The sequence below is a fragment of the Drosophila mojavensis genome, unplaced genomic scaffold (assembly GCF_018153725.1).
Source record: "Drosophila mojavensis isolate 15081-1352.22 unplaced genomic scaffold, ASM1815372v1 contig_136, whole genome shotgun sequence".
Lineage (NCBI taxonomy): Eukaryota > Metazoa > Arthropoda > Insecta > Diptera > Drosophilidae > Drosophila > Drosophila mojavensis.
In genome coordinates, this window is record NW_025318667.1 from 7,826,908 (window position 1) to 7,843,405 (window position 16,498).

General features: G+C 44.2%; 2 protein-coding genes across 5 annotated transcripts; one reads left to right on the plus strand and one right to left on the minus strand.

Annotated features, from left to right (window-relative positions):
* The first annotated feature begins 1,446 nt into the window (after positions 1-1,446).
* LOC6584968 (mucin-5AC) lies at positions 1,447-8,395 on the plus strand. Of its 3 annotated transcripts, none has more exons than XM_044011117.1 (3): positions 1,447-1,734; positions 1,793-2,019; positions 2,496-8,395. In XM_044011117.1, exons 1-3 carry the CDS (start codon positions 1,557-1,559, stop codon positions 8,226-8,228), a joined length of 6,138 nt encoding a protein of 2,045 aa, XP_043867052.1. In that variant the 5' UTR covers positions 1,447-1,556; the 3' UTR covers positions 8,229-8,395. The 3 variants fall into 3 exon arrangements, with proteins under 3 accessions (XP_043867052.1, XP_043867053.1, XP_002010594.4); XM_044011118.1 differs by having other exon boundaries at positions 2,517-8,395; XM_002010558.4 differs by lacking the exons at positions 1,447-1,734; positions 1,793-2,019 and adding an exon at positions 2,049-2,190 and having other exon boundaries at positions 2,517-8,395.
* A 4,745-nt stretch (positions 8,396-13,140) lies between these two features.
* Positions 13,141-13,894, minus strand: LOC6584969. 2 transcript variants are annotated; one of them, XM_002010559.4, is made up of 3 exons: positions 13,788-13,894; positions 13,552-13,724; positions 13,141-13,479 (listed from the first exon to the last, which is right to left on the minus strand). In XM_002010559.4, the coding sequence occupies exons 2-3, from the start codon at positions 13,663-13,665 to the stop codon at positions 13,270-13,272; spliced, it is 324 nt and encodes a 107-aa protein (XP_002010595.1). In that variant the 5' UTR covers positions 13,666-13,724; positions 13,788-13,894; the 3' UTR covers positions 13,141-13,269. The 2 variants fall into 2 exon arrangements, with proteins under 2 accessions (XP_002010595.1, XP_032588532.1); XM_032732641.2 differs by lacking the exon at positions 13,788-13,894 and having other exon boundaries at positions 13,552-13,781.
* Between the last annotated feature and the right edge of the window lie 2,604 nt (positions 13,895-16,498).

The following is a 16,498-nucleotide window of genomic DNA, read 5'->3' on the forward strand; positions in this document are numbered from 1 at the left end:
AGCCCAATGAAGCGACACCGCGTAACCGTCGCCGCCTTTGTCATTGCGTGGGCGCTGCTCGTCCGGGTTGGCCGGCAGCGACTACACCTGCCTTTCACCTGCGCCACACGGCTGGTCGTGGGCATATGATGGCAGCTATGGCATTATTCGATTATTTGTGCGCAGCAGCATCATTTCGTTTGCTTTCCGGTTGTTTTCCTTTTTAGCCTTGTGCGAGTGGCTCCTGGACTCGAGTCGAGTTGCTCTTTGACTATGCCACACGGAGACGTCATATTTCCTTTTTGTTGCGCCACCTTTATTTTTCGTACTATTTTCCTTTGGTTCTCTTTCATTTTGTTGCCGTTGCTGTTGTTGTTGTTGTTGTTGTATTTTTTTGCTATTTTTCATTGCGCTTTGCTTGGCGCACTTGTCGAGTCGTTCACCGTTGGAAAAGTTTAGCGAGCTTAGCGCTGGGCGCGCCAGCTTGCCTCGGATTTCATTTCCGGCATGTTGCGGTTACGTTAAGTAACGGAGATTGCATCGCTAATGATGCAATTGTGTTTAGCGGAAATGAAAGCGGTTTCGTGTGACGCCTTGCCAGCCCACAAGCCGACCACTAAACACATACACACACACACACACGCAAACGCACACACGAGGCAGACAAGCTCTCAAGAATTGGATGCTAGTCAGGCATCTAAGAGCCAATCAAGTTTAAGAAAACTGTAAATGAAGTGCCTGAGGAAAAGAAATGAAAAACTATTCACCTATTAATTGGATTTGTGGTAGCCAACGGAAATGCATGACTGACTGAATAAATGACTGAGGCAGTGGCTGACTGATGGAATCCCACTGACTCTGAATGAATGAAGCGTAGATGGGCTAATTAGTTGGCAGATTGACTGTGACTGGCTCTCAGAGATTGACTGACTGAATGATTGACTGAATACCTGACTGAATGAATCTGGAAAGAATAAGTCTGATTGACTTACTGACTCTGGCTGATTAACTTAGACCACCTCTAATAGACTGATTGACCTTAACTAACTAATTGGCTCTGATTGACTCTGATTGAATGTCTGACTCGACTGATTAAGCGTGACTGATCGACTGACCGATTTTATATGACTAATGGGTTAATGGACTGACTCTCATTTACTTACTGACTGTGCAACTGCACTGAGCAAGTCTGCTTGACTCGGATTGACAAGTTGATTGACTGTTTGATTGACTTTAACTGACTCTGACAGAATTTTACTTAGTTACTGACTCTGATCGACTGACTTTGAGCGATACACTGACTAAGTATTAAGCCGAGTGACTCTGATTGAGTAGCTATAACTCTAATTGACTATGATTGATTGCCTGATTGATATGACTCATGACTTACAAAGAGCGGTAGAGCAAGGCAAGTAACAGGGAATGTATGGAAATTGTAGTAGGCTTCTCTGCTCACTTCGAGTACTTCCAAACACTTCAATTCAGCACAAATTTCGACTGGCAAAGAATTCGTAATTTTTTTTTTTTTTCAGGCTAAAACTCAATAGCAAAATTCTTTGGAAGCATCGCATGCTACCATGTCAAATCCGCACTGTAAAACGCCCAGCGGACAGTCGCCACAAAATGATTTAGTGAATACGCCAGAGCATTTCTATCCCGGATACTGCGGACAACCGCGTAAATATGATCCCCGGGAGTTTGGTTTGACCGGCAACGAGGAATGGCGTAATCCCCGCATGTTTCGCAACATGACATGTCCGTAGAGCTGCTTAGAGTATTTCGAGCCAAACTGACCATTCCAAACGATTTTTAGATCAAACTGACGCTGAGGCAATGAATGCGATGCGGATGGCCCAACCGCGTAGACCCATGTATCGTCCAACTGAAACTTCGATTGTGAACAATTTAACGGACGAATGTTTGGCTGATGTCTCGGCGCCGCAGTTCGAAATGAGTATGCCATCGCCAATGTCTGGTTCGTGTGGAGAATACCTGGATAATGTAACACCGCCACAATTGTGCACCACGGCAGACTCGAGTGTGAGTGAAAAAGATAGCAATAACTGTTCGGGTAGCGTACAGCAGAGGGTTGTGCATGATTTTAGCCAGCTGAGCGCTTGCGACTATGATCTATTGCCAGCAGGGAATTGCCGAGATCCAGATCAATATTCAATGCCCGATCAAAAGTTCGACAAATGCAGCACAGAAAAGGTAACAGCAGTACAAAAGTTACCCCCAAAGCTAAGGGTACATTGACTTTTTGTCAATGATTGTAACCGGCAGAGAGAGATAGTGAGACAGAGAGAGGGAGGGAGAGAGAGAGAGAGAGAGAGAGATAGAGAGAGAAAAGGTGCTCACAATTCACAAATCTGTCATGTCCGTCCGTCTGGCTGTCCGTGATGTGTGAACTAGCATTTGAACTTTGAAAGATCAGCTCTTGGCGGGTATCTTCTAGTCGGTCAGTGCCGACTAGAGACTTTCGCAATTTACTAGTTGACATTCACTTTAAATAAAAGTTAAAATCCTTTGGCACACAGAATAATAATATCTTAACTACCACGGTTCGCACAATTACGACGCAACGGGATCAATCCGGAAAGGTGACAAGTCGTGTTGAGGAGACGAGCACGGTATCCAATGATCAAGGGGCTAATTTGGATAACACCCCTGTGTGCTGTCCAGGACAGGGTCCTACAGCCGGACGACATCTTCAATTTTGCAATATGCCAGATCAGAGCGAGGATTTAGCAAACATCTCAATGCCCCCATTCTATGACAATAGCCACCCAGCGATGAGCACTCGTATAGCTCAGAGGTCGATGGATCAAAGTGCTTGCCTCGAAAATATCAGTGCGCCCTCCTTCGCTGACAGCAATCTGGCAGACGTATCCATGCCGAGTGGCATTTGTGGTGCGAATGGTGACTCGATCCGGCAGCCAACGCAATATACCAATGAATGCTTGAACAGTGTCTCGATGCCAAGCTGTATGGGATCTTCTGGTGCATCGCGACGACAAGTTACCCAGATGTCGCAAGATCGCTTGGAAGACATATCAATGCCTTCATTTGGCAACGTGTCCAGAGTACCGAATAGGCAATCAGGCTATATGACCAGTGAGTGCTTAAACGACGTCAGTGCTCCGTCGTTTGGATCTAGTCCTGCTCGCAGTAGAGTGTATCGCAGCCAACCAAGATCGATGCTAGCACAGAGTAATTTGAACTCAACAGTTCTGGACGACATCAGTATGCCCTCCTTCGAGGGGTCATCATGTGCTACAGCTAGATCAATGCAGCAGCGTTCGATGAAATCGCAGAATATTTGTGACACATCAGCCCCATCGTACGTATCGTACGGACAGGGTCCAAATTCTGGTGAATGCTTGGAGAACATATCAATGCCAATGTATGGCTACAGTGGACGATCACAAATGACAAATGAATGTTTGGAGGAAGTCACGATGCCATCGTTTGAATGCACCACAAATAATCAGTTCATTGAAGATATTAGTATGCCGACATTTGGTGGAGTATCGTATGCGTCCCAAGGGCGAACACCGACACGTCAACAGTATTCGATGCCCGCGCAATCGACGTGCTGCTCAATGGAGCCGTGCTTTCAAAACGATCAACAAGAATATTTAGATCAAGTAACTATGCCGTCCTTTGGAAACTCTACACGAGGACCGATGCCCAGTGAGTGTTTGACAGATATCAGCATGCCTTCCTTTGGCGGGGTATCCGGTGCATCGAGAGGTAGAACACCGTCGCGTCAACAGCGTTCGATGGCAGCCCAGAATATGTGTAATATCTCAGGCCCAATATATGAAAGTAGCCGAGTGGGACAAATGACTAATGAATGCTTAGATGACGTCACCCAGCCCTCCTATGGAAACAGCGGTAGAGAGGTGTCTTATAGCCAGTTTTTAGAGGAAATGAGTATGCCGTCGTTTGGTGGAGTGTCTGGAGCTTCAAGGCCCAGAACTCCAACACGGCAGCAACAGCAATCGATGACATCTCAAAATATCTGTGATATATCTGCACCATCCTTTGCTGGCAGTGGACGCGGAACAATCAGTAACGAATACTCGGGTAAAGAGGTCTGTTATAGTCCGTGTTTGGAAGAAGAGAGTATGCCCTCTTTCGGTGGAGTATCAGGAGTTTCAAGGCCCAGGACTCCAACACGACAGCAACAGCAATCAATGGCTTCTCAAAATATCTGTGATGTATCGGCACCGTCTTTTGCCAGCAGTGGACGCCAACAGCAATCGATGCCTTCTCAGAATATCTGTGATGTATCGGCACCGTCCTTTGCTAGCAGTGGACGTCAGCAGCAATCGATGCCTTCTCAAAATATCTGCGATGTATCGGCACCGTCCTTTGCTAGCAGTGGCCGCCAACAGCAATCGATGCCATCGCAAAATATTTGTGATGTATCGGCACCGTCCTTTGCTAGCAGTGGATGCCAGCAGCAGTCGATGCCTTCTCAGAATATTTGTGATGTATCGGCACCGTCTTTTGCTAGCAGTGGACGACAGCAGCAATCGATGCCTTCTCAGAATATCTGTGATGTATCGGCACCGTCCTTTGCCAGCAGTGGATGCCAGCAGCAGTCGATGCCTTCTCAGAATATTTGTGATGTATCGGCACCGTCTTTTGCTAGCAGTGGATGCCAGCAGCAGTCGATGCCTTCTCAAAATATCTGTGATGTATCGGCACCGTCCTTTGCCAGCAGTGGATGCCAGCAGCAGTCGATGCCTTCTCAAAATATCTGTGATGTATCGGCACCGTCCTTTGCTAGCAGTGGACGTCAGCAGCAATCGACGCCTTCTCAAAATATCTGCGATGTATCGGCACCGTCCTTTGCCAGCAGTGGATGCCAGCAGCAGTCGATGCCTTCTCAAAATATCTGTGATGTATCGGCACCGTCCTTTGCTAGCAGTGGGCGCGGGACAATGAATAGCGAATGCTGTGGTCAAGAAGTCTCTTATAGTCAGTTTTTGGAGGATATGAGTATGCCATCCTTTGGTGGAGTGTCTGGAGCTTCAAGACCCAGGACTCCAACGCGGCAGCAACAGCAATCGATGCCTTCTCAGAATATCTGTGATGTATCGGCACCGTCCTTTGCTAGTAGCGGACGCCAGCAGCAGTCGATGGCATCTCAGAATATCTGTGATATATCAGCTCCATCTTTTAATAGCAGTGGACGTCGTGCATCGAATAGTGAATGCTTGGAAAATGTGACAATGCCATCAGGTGTAGCGGTATCGACATCATCCAGAAGACAACGGACTTCAATCGCGGAATGTTTGGACAATGTTAGTGCACCGTCGTTTGCACACAGCACGCTGCGCAGCCGGTCACCGCAACGTCGGCAAAGGTCAAGGCAAAATGATAGCGGGGAAAAATGTCAAACGACAACGACAACTTCTGAGATCATAGATGAAATTAGCATGCCTACCTGTGGCGATGTATCGGGATCCTCAAGAGCGAAAACTCCAATACGTCAAAAGCGATCGATAACAACGAAGACTGTTTGTAAGAGCTCAACACCGGCATCTCGTAATCGTGGACCAATGAATAGTACGGCTGAATGTATAGCTGCAAGAGGGCAAACTCCAAAGCGAAGACAACAAACGATGACCTCTCAAAAAATCTGTGATATCTCTGCCCCATCACTGGAAAGCTGCGGAACGGGAGGACTGACAAATGAATGTTTGAATGATATATCAATGCCGTCATACGGTGCTTCCTTGGAGTGTTCAAGGCCAAACACTTGTGCTTCCGAATGCTTGAACGATGTCAGTGCACCCTCCTTTGCGCAGAGCATTTCCCGCGGAAGTTCACAGCGTCAGCAAATGGCACTTTCGAATGCCTGCAAATCGGGCACAGGAGACATGAGTAATGGCTATATAATGGATGTCAGTATGCCATCATTTGGAGGAATATCGGGTGCGTCTAGGCAGCGTACCCTCAACCAGCAGCAACAACAGTGTTCGATGCCGTCCCAAAATATCTGTGACATCTCACCTGTATCATACGCAAGCAGTGGACGTGGAAATACAATGACCAATGAGTGCTTATACGACGTAAGCATGCCGTCGTTTGCGGACGTATCGGGCTCATCGCAACGACAGCAGACCATGCCGTCAGAGTGCTTGAACGATGTGAGCGCACCGTCGTTCACTAGGACTATGTCACCGCAAGTCACGCAAAGATCTATCCAGAATCGCTCAGATCAATGTCGACTGCAGGACATGAGCATGCCTTCATTCGCGGATGTATCGGGCGTCTCGAGAGCACGAACACTGAGCCGACAACAGCGTTCGATGCGCGGTAGCCCAGGCACTAGGGAATGTTTGGAGGACGTTAGTATGCCCTCCTTTGGTGTATCGGGTGTCTCATGCGCTCGTTGCCCGACAATGCAGTCCCAACAAATCTGTGACATATCGGCACCTTCTTACAACAGCAGTGGATTTGCGACCATGACTTCCAAGAGTATGGGACGAAGTCAATCGCAGGGCCCTAATTCCAGAGTTCAACAATCGCCGATTATGAATAACTCCTGCCGAGTACAAAGTGAATGCCTTCAAAATGTAACAATGCCATCGTTTGGCAACATTTCCACTGTCAGTACTTCGAGTCGGCGAGACTTGCCAATGACTAGCGAGTGTCTGAGCAATGTGACACCGCCCTCCTTTGGTCGCAGTGGCAACACACAGGAGCTGTGGAACATTAGCGCACCGGTCTTTGAATCATCAGCCAATTTGCGCAAGCCTCGCTCTGAGCCGTCGTATGAATGCGATGCTCTGGAGGACGAGAGTGCTCCCAGCTTTGGCTTCAACAGTCAGGCCATGAAAAGTATATATCAGATACCGACGGCTAATTCGAGCAATTCTGTATACAGCGGCACGGCGGCACGACAAGTTCGTAGTTTTCCGTGCATCAGTCAACAAAATATCGGCGACATATCTGCCCCCTCAATGGTCAGTAGTCGGGTAGACTGCTGTTATGGCCAACTGGACTCGAGTGGTCAGCCCTACCCAACCGAATATCCAGGTAGCAAAAGTCGTTCTCAGTCCAAACAGAGCAGCCGATACACCAACTGCAATTTGGACTGTGAAGGCATCGAAAATATTACAGAGCCATCGATGTTGGCCAATAGCACGATGTATGGTCAAATGGCTACGGAGCAAAGCCAATGTCTTGCGGATGTGAGCGCACCATCCGGAATGGAATCACAATTTTCGACATTGTGCTCGAAATTAACTACCGAAGAATCTTATCCAAGCGAAATGCTACATGATGTCAGCGCACCATCCTATGCGAATAGCATAAGCCGTTCACAGTCCAAGCAAACCACCCGAGTCACCACCTGCACTTTGAACTGCGAGAACATCGAGAATATTACAGAGCCATCAATACTGACCAATAGCTCGAAATTTGGTAAAATTGTATCCGAGCGATTAAGGGAAGCCAGTCAACATTTGGCGGATGTGAGCGCACCATCGGGAATGAATTCGCATTATTCGAATGTGGAGTCAAATATCATGGATGTGAGTGAGCCATGTGAAATGTTTTGCAGCGATGTATGCGCTGAGGAGGGTAATGCCTCGGAGCGGAGACAGCTTGACAAAAGCGATCCAAGAGCTACGAATTCATCGCGTAGTATGAAGAGAGGTGAGGGTAGTGCTCTAACCGGCCAGCGGAACAATCAAGATGAACAATCGCCAACCGATTGTCCATGCCCAAGTACGGTAGATGTAGAGGCTAAGAAGTCTTCGACTTCTGGGCAAGGGGTTGCAGGTGCCCAGGACAGCAAAAAGCGGGATTCGAATGCGGGTAAGAAGAGCATTCAATCCATAAATGACATATCGATGCCGGAGTTCGAGAGTACACCCATCAGTCAATCTCCTCGTGAATCGAATCGTAAGAACAGCACTGCGATCTCGGACATCACTGAGCCCAGCTTTGGGCCGTCTCTTCAATCCACCAATAAGACGCAGGATACAACTGGTTCATACCACGGCTTTGATTCAATGGATAACTATGCGCCGTTCGACGAGCTTATCAATTCGAGGCCAGAAAACTGTGAGCCACCAACGCCTCAGCCGGTGCGTTCCAAGCCGAACGATTGCCCAGCTACTCCAAAATCGAGACCCAAAACTCCCCAAAAAGGTCATTGCACATGTGGCGTAAATGGGAATACGCGATCCAGTGCGAAACAGAGAAGTCGTAATACTAACCGATAGAGTTTATGTTCACGCACTCACAGAACGTGTTCATGGTCATGTTCATTCTGAGCCACATTCTCACGGTAGAGTTTCCTGCAACACACAAATATTTATAAATTCATACATGTTTAGCCTGAAAAAATTAACGAAATTCGAGTATAAATAAAATGGAAGTGCAGTAAAAAGACGTTGCTTTAATATTTAGTTGGTTGTTAGTAAACGTAATATTCTAGTATAACCTTGACAATAGGCAATGTTTACTATACGATATACTATCATTGATATACGATGTAGGATTTTCTGATATACGATATCCAATGTAAGGTATTGATATCCGATGTACGATATAAAATATACTTCCAACATATACGATATAGAATATATGATATGCGGTCCACCATACGCAATATACGATATACGGTCTACGATATACAGTATACAGTAGATATCGTAACCGTGACAATAGATATAGATAATATATGTACAATATTTGATATATGATATACGTTATACTGTATCTAATAGTATATTCCTGAGATATGCTATATCTAATGTACGCTACTGCTTTCATATACGATATAGAATATATGATATACGGTCTACAAAACATAATATACGATCTACGGTCTACGATGTACGATACATTATACAAGATGTACTATAAGCTACTGCTACATACTATCTCTGATATTTAATACAAGATATACAATATTTATATATGTATGATATACGATGACAATATACGATTTACAAAACAAACTGAGCAAAACTCATTAGAGTTTATCAAATCGAATTTATTTAAACTTAAATTGATTAAATTAAATCGTTAGAGTTAACTTCTTAACTCTCATGATATTAGACGCATGATTAGCAATTAAGCGTCCATCCAAATTCCACCTTTTTTTATTATGTTAACTGCTCTGGAATCCATTATCCATCCGAACAATACGCTAACTCGTAGCGCAGCATAAAGTTAACTTCTATTGCCAATAGCTGGAGCATATTGAGACAATTTGCGTGGCAAGCTGTGACACCTCGATAGGGATTGGGGCTAAGCCCGTCCGCAGTAAGACACTTGTGAACGAATGCAAAATTATTCGAAGTAATTTCTACAAAATGGTAATAAAAACACGAGCTTCACGCTGCAAACCTGTCGAGCGAACGAAACAAAAACATAGACTAAAGAGGGAAATAAGTGAAAAAGAGGAGAAGAATTGAAGAAAAAACATAATAAAATTGAAAACAAATAAGTTCAGGAACCAGGAAGCGCCAACGGAAGAGCCAACGCTCATTGTTAGCTTTTGTCGGCGTTTGCCAGGCGTTTGGCTGTTGTTCTCGTTGTTGCCAATATACCCTGTAAATTGGTTAAGCAAGCTTAAAGGGTAGTAGCAGCAGAGAGAGGGAGGGAGAGACAGAGAGAGAGAGAGTGAGAGAGTAGAGCAAATGCCAGCCAGAACTTATGGGAGTACCATGTCCAGGTAGGCGAAGGGCAGCAAAGCCTAATAGATAACAGAATTTCCGACGATATTTAGGCAGTTGGGGAAATTGGAATTCCCGCATTGAGTGAATTCTGATTAGAATTTAATATAATAATAGCTGTATAAGAGGTGAGGGATATTTTAGAGGCGAGCCTGCTCAACTCAAGTGCAACGGCATCTTTTTTATACTGTTCGACTAGCGGCATGAAGAGAGAGAGAAGGGTAAGCTCACACACACACACACACACACACACACACACACATAGAACTTTGAGCCCCGGGAGCGCTTGCACCGTTGTGAGAGCTATTTAAAAACAATTTATTTTTAACAACTGCCATGCCAGAAGCAAAATCAACCTGTCGCGGTGCCTGTGTATGATGTGTGGTATGTACAGGGTGTTTGTGTGTGTGTGGGTGTGTCCATGTGTGTGTGTGTTGTATTTGTTCTTGATTTTCAGCTAAAAAACATACGAGTATAAAAAAGAAGAGAGAGAGAGGAGCGCATGAGAGAGAGAGAGGAGAGGGAGAGGGAAAAGAGAGAAGGGAAAAGCGAATGTGAAGCGTCGCGTCGTTTGGCGTCTGTCAGTCAGGTATGCAAAACATGAAGTGCAGATGCTTCAGATTGGTTTTCCAATTACTCAACATTTCAATGCAAATAACACAGAGCCACGGCGACGGTTAACGCCAACGTTGAGGAATTTAAAAGTCAAACACACACACACACCCTAGCATATGTGTGTGTGTGTTAGATGGGGCAGCTGCGGCAGCCAAAGCCCAATTCACATACATATTTCTTCGATTTTTTACCAAAGATAAAATTTCAATCACGTTTCTTCACTTTTGCTTAACATACGTATATTCATTTCTCTCCCTATGTGTATGTGTGTGTGGGTGTATGTGTGTTGCCAAAGGTGTAGTAACAACAACAACAACGACATCTGCTACCCAGTCTAGGCTAAAAAAAAAGTCTGTGACATGGCGCAAGCAGAAAAAAAAAGAATTTGTTGATTTGTGTCATGTTTTTTTTTTTTTTCAGCGGAAAAGACATTAAGCGCAGCTTAAACGCTTGAAGCATATATCTGAACGAAGTACAGTGTATTGGTTGAGCAGAAAAAGGACTCTAAGGAAAGTTAGTAGAACTATTTAACTATTGGATTAGATATATGAAATATAATGCATTCATTTTGAAAATGGAGATTTAGGGTTTAAGTAGAAATTATAAATATTCTTGATCAGAACAACTTGATGAGTTGATCTAGCTATTCGTCCGTGATCTATTCATCCGGTTGACCGTCTGTCTTTCCATTCTTCCTTCCATCATCTATCCAGTCTTCCGTATATTCTTCCGTCTGTCTCTCTGCTCAACCGTCTATCTTTCCAATTTCCCGTTTGTCCGTTAGTCTATCCTTCCATCTGTCTATCCGTTAGCTTATCCTTTCCTCTGTCTAATCATTCATCCGTCCATATATCCATTCTCCCGTTTATGCCTCAGTTTAGCCTTCCGTCTGTGTCCCCGTTCATACGTCCATTTTTCCATCCATCTGTCTAGCTGTTCGTCCGTCCCTCCAGCTCAACCTTCGACAACGAGTTTAATATCTCACAATATTTTTAATAACAATTACGAGTCTCTTCAACATTTTTTGATGAAAAGCACTGCAAAGGCAACTCAGGGTCGATCGTCGGAATTCCCATAATAAGCCACACTTGAGTTTATAGAGATGACCCAAATATGCTGCCGAATGCCAGCTTGTGCATAAAGCACACAGCATTTATATAACATGCCTTTTGTTTGAGCGAGTGAGAGATAACAAGAGTGAGTGAGACAGAGACAGATAGAGAGAAAGAGTGGGAAAGTGGCTCTGGCCTGGCTTTGGCAATTAGAAAACAAAATATTTGTGGCGCAGATAGTCAACACCAATTTGTTTGGTAGCATGGCAACCAGAAGGGCAGTAGGTGATGTATGTGTGTGAGTGTGGGAAGAATGCAGTTGTGTGCGTCTGTGTGTGTGTTTGTGTGTGTTTACGGGCAAAGCCTGTAACCTAAGGCTCTTACCTTTTATCATGCACATCATGGACTGATTTACGTGGCGCATTTATTGCAAGGGCAGCCACTAAAAGTTTTTAAATTACAATTTACAGTTTCTGTTTTCATGTGTGTGGGTGTGTGGGTGAGTGCGTGTGTGTGTATATGTATACATTTAGTTGCTGTGCTCATTGTTTTTAGCATTCAAGTGGCAGTTAAAATGGCTTCAGCCTCAATTGCTGCATCCGACTGCATCCGTGAGCTTTGCTCCCCATTGCCTCGTATTCTTTCTCTCCTCCACTCTCGCTCTCTCCCTCTTTCTCTCTTTCTCTGTGACTCGCCCCTTCGGCTCACTGTTTTCCATCCTCTTGATCCGCGCCCTTGTCCGTTGCATTAGGAAAGTTGACGTGACGCTGTGAGCGATTTATTGTTTTTGTGTAGAAAGCGTAAAATGGAACAAATTTTACACACACACACACATACACATATACACGCACACACATACACACATACATACACAAGCACACTATGTGTGCCACGCCCGCTTGTAGGCGCTGCGGCTCAAAATCCCAGCAAGACTCCGACTTTGTCCAAGCAATGCAGTTCACTAGCAGCAGCTGCTGCTGCCACGCCCACACGCCGCCCCTCGACTAGGCAGTTAATTGTAATGCTGCAAAAATGCTGTCAAAGTTATGCGAGTGCGAAAATGTCCACAGGCACATGCCATGCCATAGCATTGCATTGGCTAACAGCCTCCGCTAGCCACTTGATGAAGCTGCCAACTTGTTTCCATTTCTCTTCTTCCTCTTCTTCTTTTTGCTTTGTTTTTAGCACTCCCTGCTCATGTCCCGTGGCTTGAGCCACGTTTTCCGCAGCTATAAGCAACATTCGAGTGCTGCCAGCATGTTTCCAATTGAGTTTTGGATAGTTCCTGATTGCCTGTTGAAGGGTATATTGGATTTCTGAGAATTGTACCCAGGTGTATCCTGGGGAGTAGATCGATGATTAATAAGTGATTATTGTTGATTGTTGATTCATGATAGATGCTCATGATTTGTGATTGATCTTTGATGACTGCTGATTCATAGTCCAATGATGACTTGAAGATTTATACGAAGTAATTTCTTCTAGAATCTGAATAACTTTTCATTAAAGAGCTAGATTGACTTAAGATTTGCTAATATAATAAAATGTTCATAATATGGATTACGATAATTTGCTCAGGTTTATTTAAGATTGATATATGAATATATGTATGTATATGTATGTATATATGTATGTAAACAATTGAAAGGAACGATACATTTGCATGATGTTTAATTTTCGCCTATGATATAAGTCTGTTATAAGTCCGTAAGAGACCTTAAGTGTATATACATATGTATGTAAATATCGAATAGCTCAGGTCGTCATTAAAATGCAAGGAGGCGAACGATGATATGTGTGTATATAATTCGTGAAACATACATTTACGACGCAGTGAAACATAAATTTAAACTTGTAGAACAGTGAGCCTGCAAGTGTTCGTCCAAATTCAAGCTTGGGGACGATCCCAATACTTAGCTTCCCAGGCTGCCGGAGACGCGTAGGAAGGCCTCGACGCGGCCAAAGCGCAAATAGACAATGCCATTGATAGCGTCACGGAAGGTTATCAAAATGGGGCCGCTAAAGCGCTGTCCATTCATGCTGACTGTCCCGTAACTGCTCTCGTTGACCAGGAACAGGCCACGCTCGCTTCGTGTCAGAGTCGCGTGCAGCTTAGCCACAGACTGTGGAGCAGAGAGTCGCAGTGCTTATGTATGTAGATGGGCTTAGGCAAATACGCTTATTCAAATTGTTACCTTGTCCTCGAGGCAAAAGTCCAAGCTCTTGTCCTGTGCATTGTTGCCGATGCGGACCACCTGATAGGTGCGCAATACGACGGTGGGACGACCCTTGAATGTGATGCTGGCCATCGTTCTATCGCTCTATCTCTAGTTCTCTCGTACAGACAGCTTTCTTTCTGAATCAATTACTAAATAAACAAAACTTATTATTGATGTGCATCGATTTGCTTTAGAATGTGAATCAAACAGACTGAGAACTATTGCCGGCCAGCTAGCAAACTAGAGATGTTCTGCTCAATGCCTCCTGCGATTGAATTTCAAGTTAAACTGCAAGTCATCTATGACATCAGTGTTGTATAATTTGTTTGATTTAGCTGTTACATAGCACTGACTGACGGTGCTGCCAGACGAGCTACAAAGCACATGAGACGACACTCGAGACGTTCGTTAATCGAATAATCCCAGTTAGCCGATATGTATTTATGCATAAGCTGAGGCGAAGAGCTATGTACATACATACATACATATGTAGGTATGGTATGCCACGCAATTGTGACAATACCACAAAATCGAAGCTTTATTTACAAGAAGATATACTTATGTATATATCTGGACATTTATCAAGCACTTAAAGTCCTTTATGCAGCAGTAGCTTGATCTTGTCTAGATGTATGCAAATTAACATTAACATAAGAAGGCGTAGCAGACCTTATGGGCAGGGAATGTTGTAGTGAAGATGATGCAAAAACACAGTTGATGTTCAGTTTTAGCTTTAAGGCTGCTTTTCTTTATTCAGGAAAAAAGACCGCCTTTTCAGCAGGGTAAAAAGTGCCAAAAAATAGATGTATATACTTAGCGGAGTGCTGAGTACAGAGAGCCAGTAGCTATGTTATTAACATAATGCTGTTAATAGCATAACCGGGCTATGTGATGGAGGAGCAGTTCCGGCCACGATTGAGAGCTAGTTCCGCTTTTAGCAGAATATATTTGTACAATTTTCTAGTCTGGTAGATCCGACTTAAGTTTTCTTAGTTGTTTATGAATTAAAGCGTTCTGCTATATTCTATGCAACTTAATTAAAGCAGAGATTAATTGAATATGTATGTATAAAAGTCAGGAACGATAACGAGCATAGAATACCTAACTAGGCGAGAGATGGAGTAAGTAGCACTAGTTAAAGTTCCAGTAGATATTTGAGTCCGAGTATCCTCCTCTACTTCTACTGCGGCTTACATATCTTTAAGGTGCAGTACCTAAACGCCCCAGCCAGGCTGGTTGGGTCAGTTGTCAGTTTGAAATGAAACAAAAATCTAAGCACTGCGATTACATTGGATTAAAAAGTTTTCACATATGTATGGAAAACGTAAATCGAATGAAAAGGAAATATTACTGGTGAACAAAACAAAGTGCTGCGACACGTTTATTGTTCTATAATTTATGTCTGCCTTGGATACAGGTTCTCTTCCTCTTCCATTTGCTCATTCTCTTGCTCCGCTTTCTTCATGTTATCCATATGTTAGCTTACATACGCATATCTCCGTGTATATGTACTTGCATGATAAAATCAGAGTCGAGTTGAGAGTTTTCAGTTTTCAGTTTTCAGTTTTCAATGCTGAAAGCAATATTCGCATGCTCATAATTTACAATGCGAAAGTTTTTGCAGCATAGGGGAAGGAAATTATTACTTACATCAAAGATTTGCATATATTGGGCGCTGTGGGCGAGAGGATGGGCGGGACAGCCTATAGGTTAGCTGTTTGGTTAGGCGTATGCGATTTAAGCCAAATTTGTCGTTGGCCCAACCAGCAGCGAGCCAGGCATAAAAGACAGAAGCCCAAGTGCGAGAAGTTGGTGGAGATGCGGTATTACAAAGGAAAGTGAAAAAAAAAAACGGAAAAGAAGCAGAGAAGAAGTAAAAAAATGTTATACCACACACACAGAGACAGAGACACAGACACAGACACAGACAGAGAGAGTGGAAAGCAAAGTAAAGTAAAAGAATTCGAAGAGAAAACTTTGCCTTCAATGAAATGAAATAAAATTGCATTACAACGGGCACAAAACGGGGAGCGTGAATGCTTCAAGGGCGCTTCTTGCCGTTAGGTATGGCTGCTGTCGCAAGGGGCGTGACGGGGGCGCGCTTGGGGTAAGCCGTGCGACGCGTGGCATAAAAACTTTAGCCATGCTCCCGTTATAGTGCTGCGAAATGCTGGCTTAAGTAAAGTCAATGAACGCCATCGCACACACATGAATATCTATATGTACACGCACTCACACATACCCATATACGTATGTATGTACATATATCTGTATCTGTGGGAAGGCGCATATAGAAGTATAAATTTGTTTAACCCGCACATGTGTCAAAGTTTTTTAACCCAATTTCCGCAATTAAGTTTATATCATTCAGCACCCACCTCAGCCGGAGCTGGGGCAGCCAACTTTATATATCAGTCAAACCAAATGCCAGAAATGTGTGCGTATGTGTGTGTGCGGTATGTCGAGATCCGTGTCCATGTCCTGGGCGTCGACAACGACATGTAAACTTTAAACGACCTGCAGACGAGCACAGAGAGTTCGATGCGGCTGGCTGGCTGCAGGAGAAAGTCATGTGTCAGCTGACACTTGACAGCACTGGATGCATGCATAAGACAAGTTGGCAGCACTTCATCTATACATATCTACATACACATATCCCCCATCAAGGTGTCTATGCCAAGCAAACCAAACATCCGACATCAATTTACATCTGTATTCGATAGATATGCATATGCATATGCATATGCATATGTGTAAATTGAGCCCATGAGCTAAAAGTCTGATTGATTATAGCCGCAGCTAAATAAAACATATTAAAATTGCATATTTGATTGACGCTGATTGTCTGTGGGTCTCGCTGATTGACTGACTGAGCAATGTGCAGGCAGAAAACTGGCAAGATGCAGTAGAGTTGCGGAGCTCA

Excerpts from the sequence above, each read along its gene's own strand:
- LOC6584968 (XM_044011117.1), top strand. The coding sequence starts at position 1,557 with ATGTCAAATCCGCACTGTAAAACGCCCAGCGGACAGTCGCCACAAAAT. Across the intron at positions 1,735-1,792 it reads CATGTTTCGCAACATGACAT|ATCAAACTGACGCTGAGGCA; the intron begins GTCCGTAGAGCT and ends AACGATTTTTAG. Across the intron at positions 2,020-2,495 it reads GCACCACGGCAGACTCGAGT|TTAAAATCCTTTGGCACACA; the intron begins GTGAGTGAAAAA and ends TTTAAATAAAAG.
- LOC6584969 (XM_002010559.4), bottom strand. The coding sequence starts at position 13,665 with ATGGCCAGCATCACATTCAAGGGTCGTCCCACCGTCGTATTGCGCACC. Across the intron at positions 13,480-13,551 it reads ACTTTTGCCTCGAGGACAAG|TCTGTGGCTAAGCTGCACGC; the intron begins GTAACAATTTGA and ends TCTGCTCCACAG.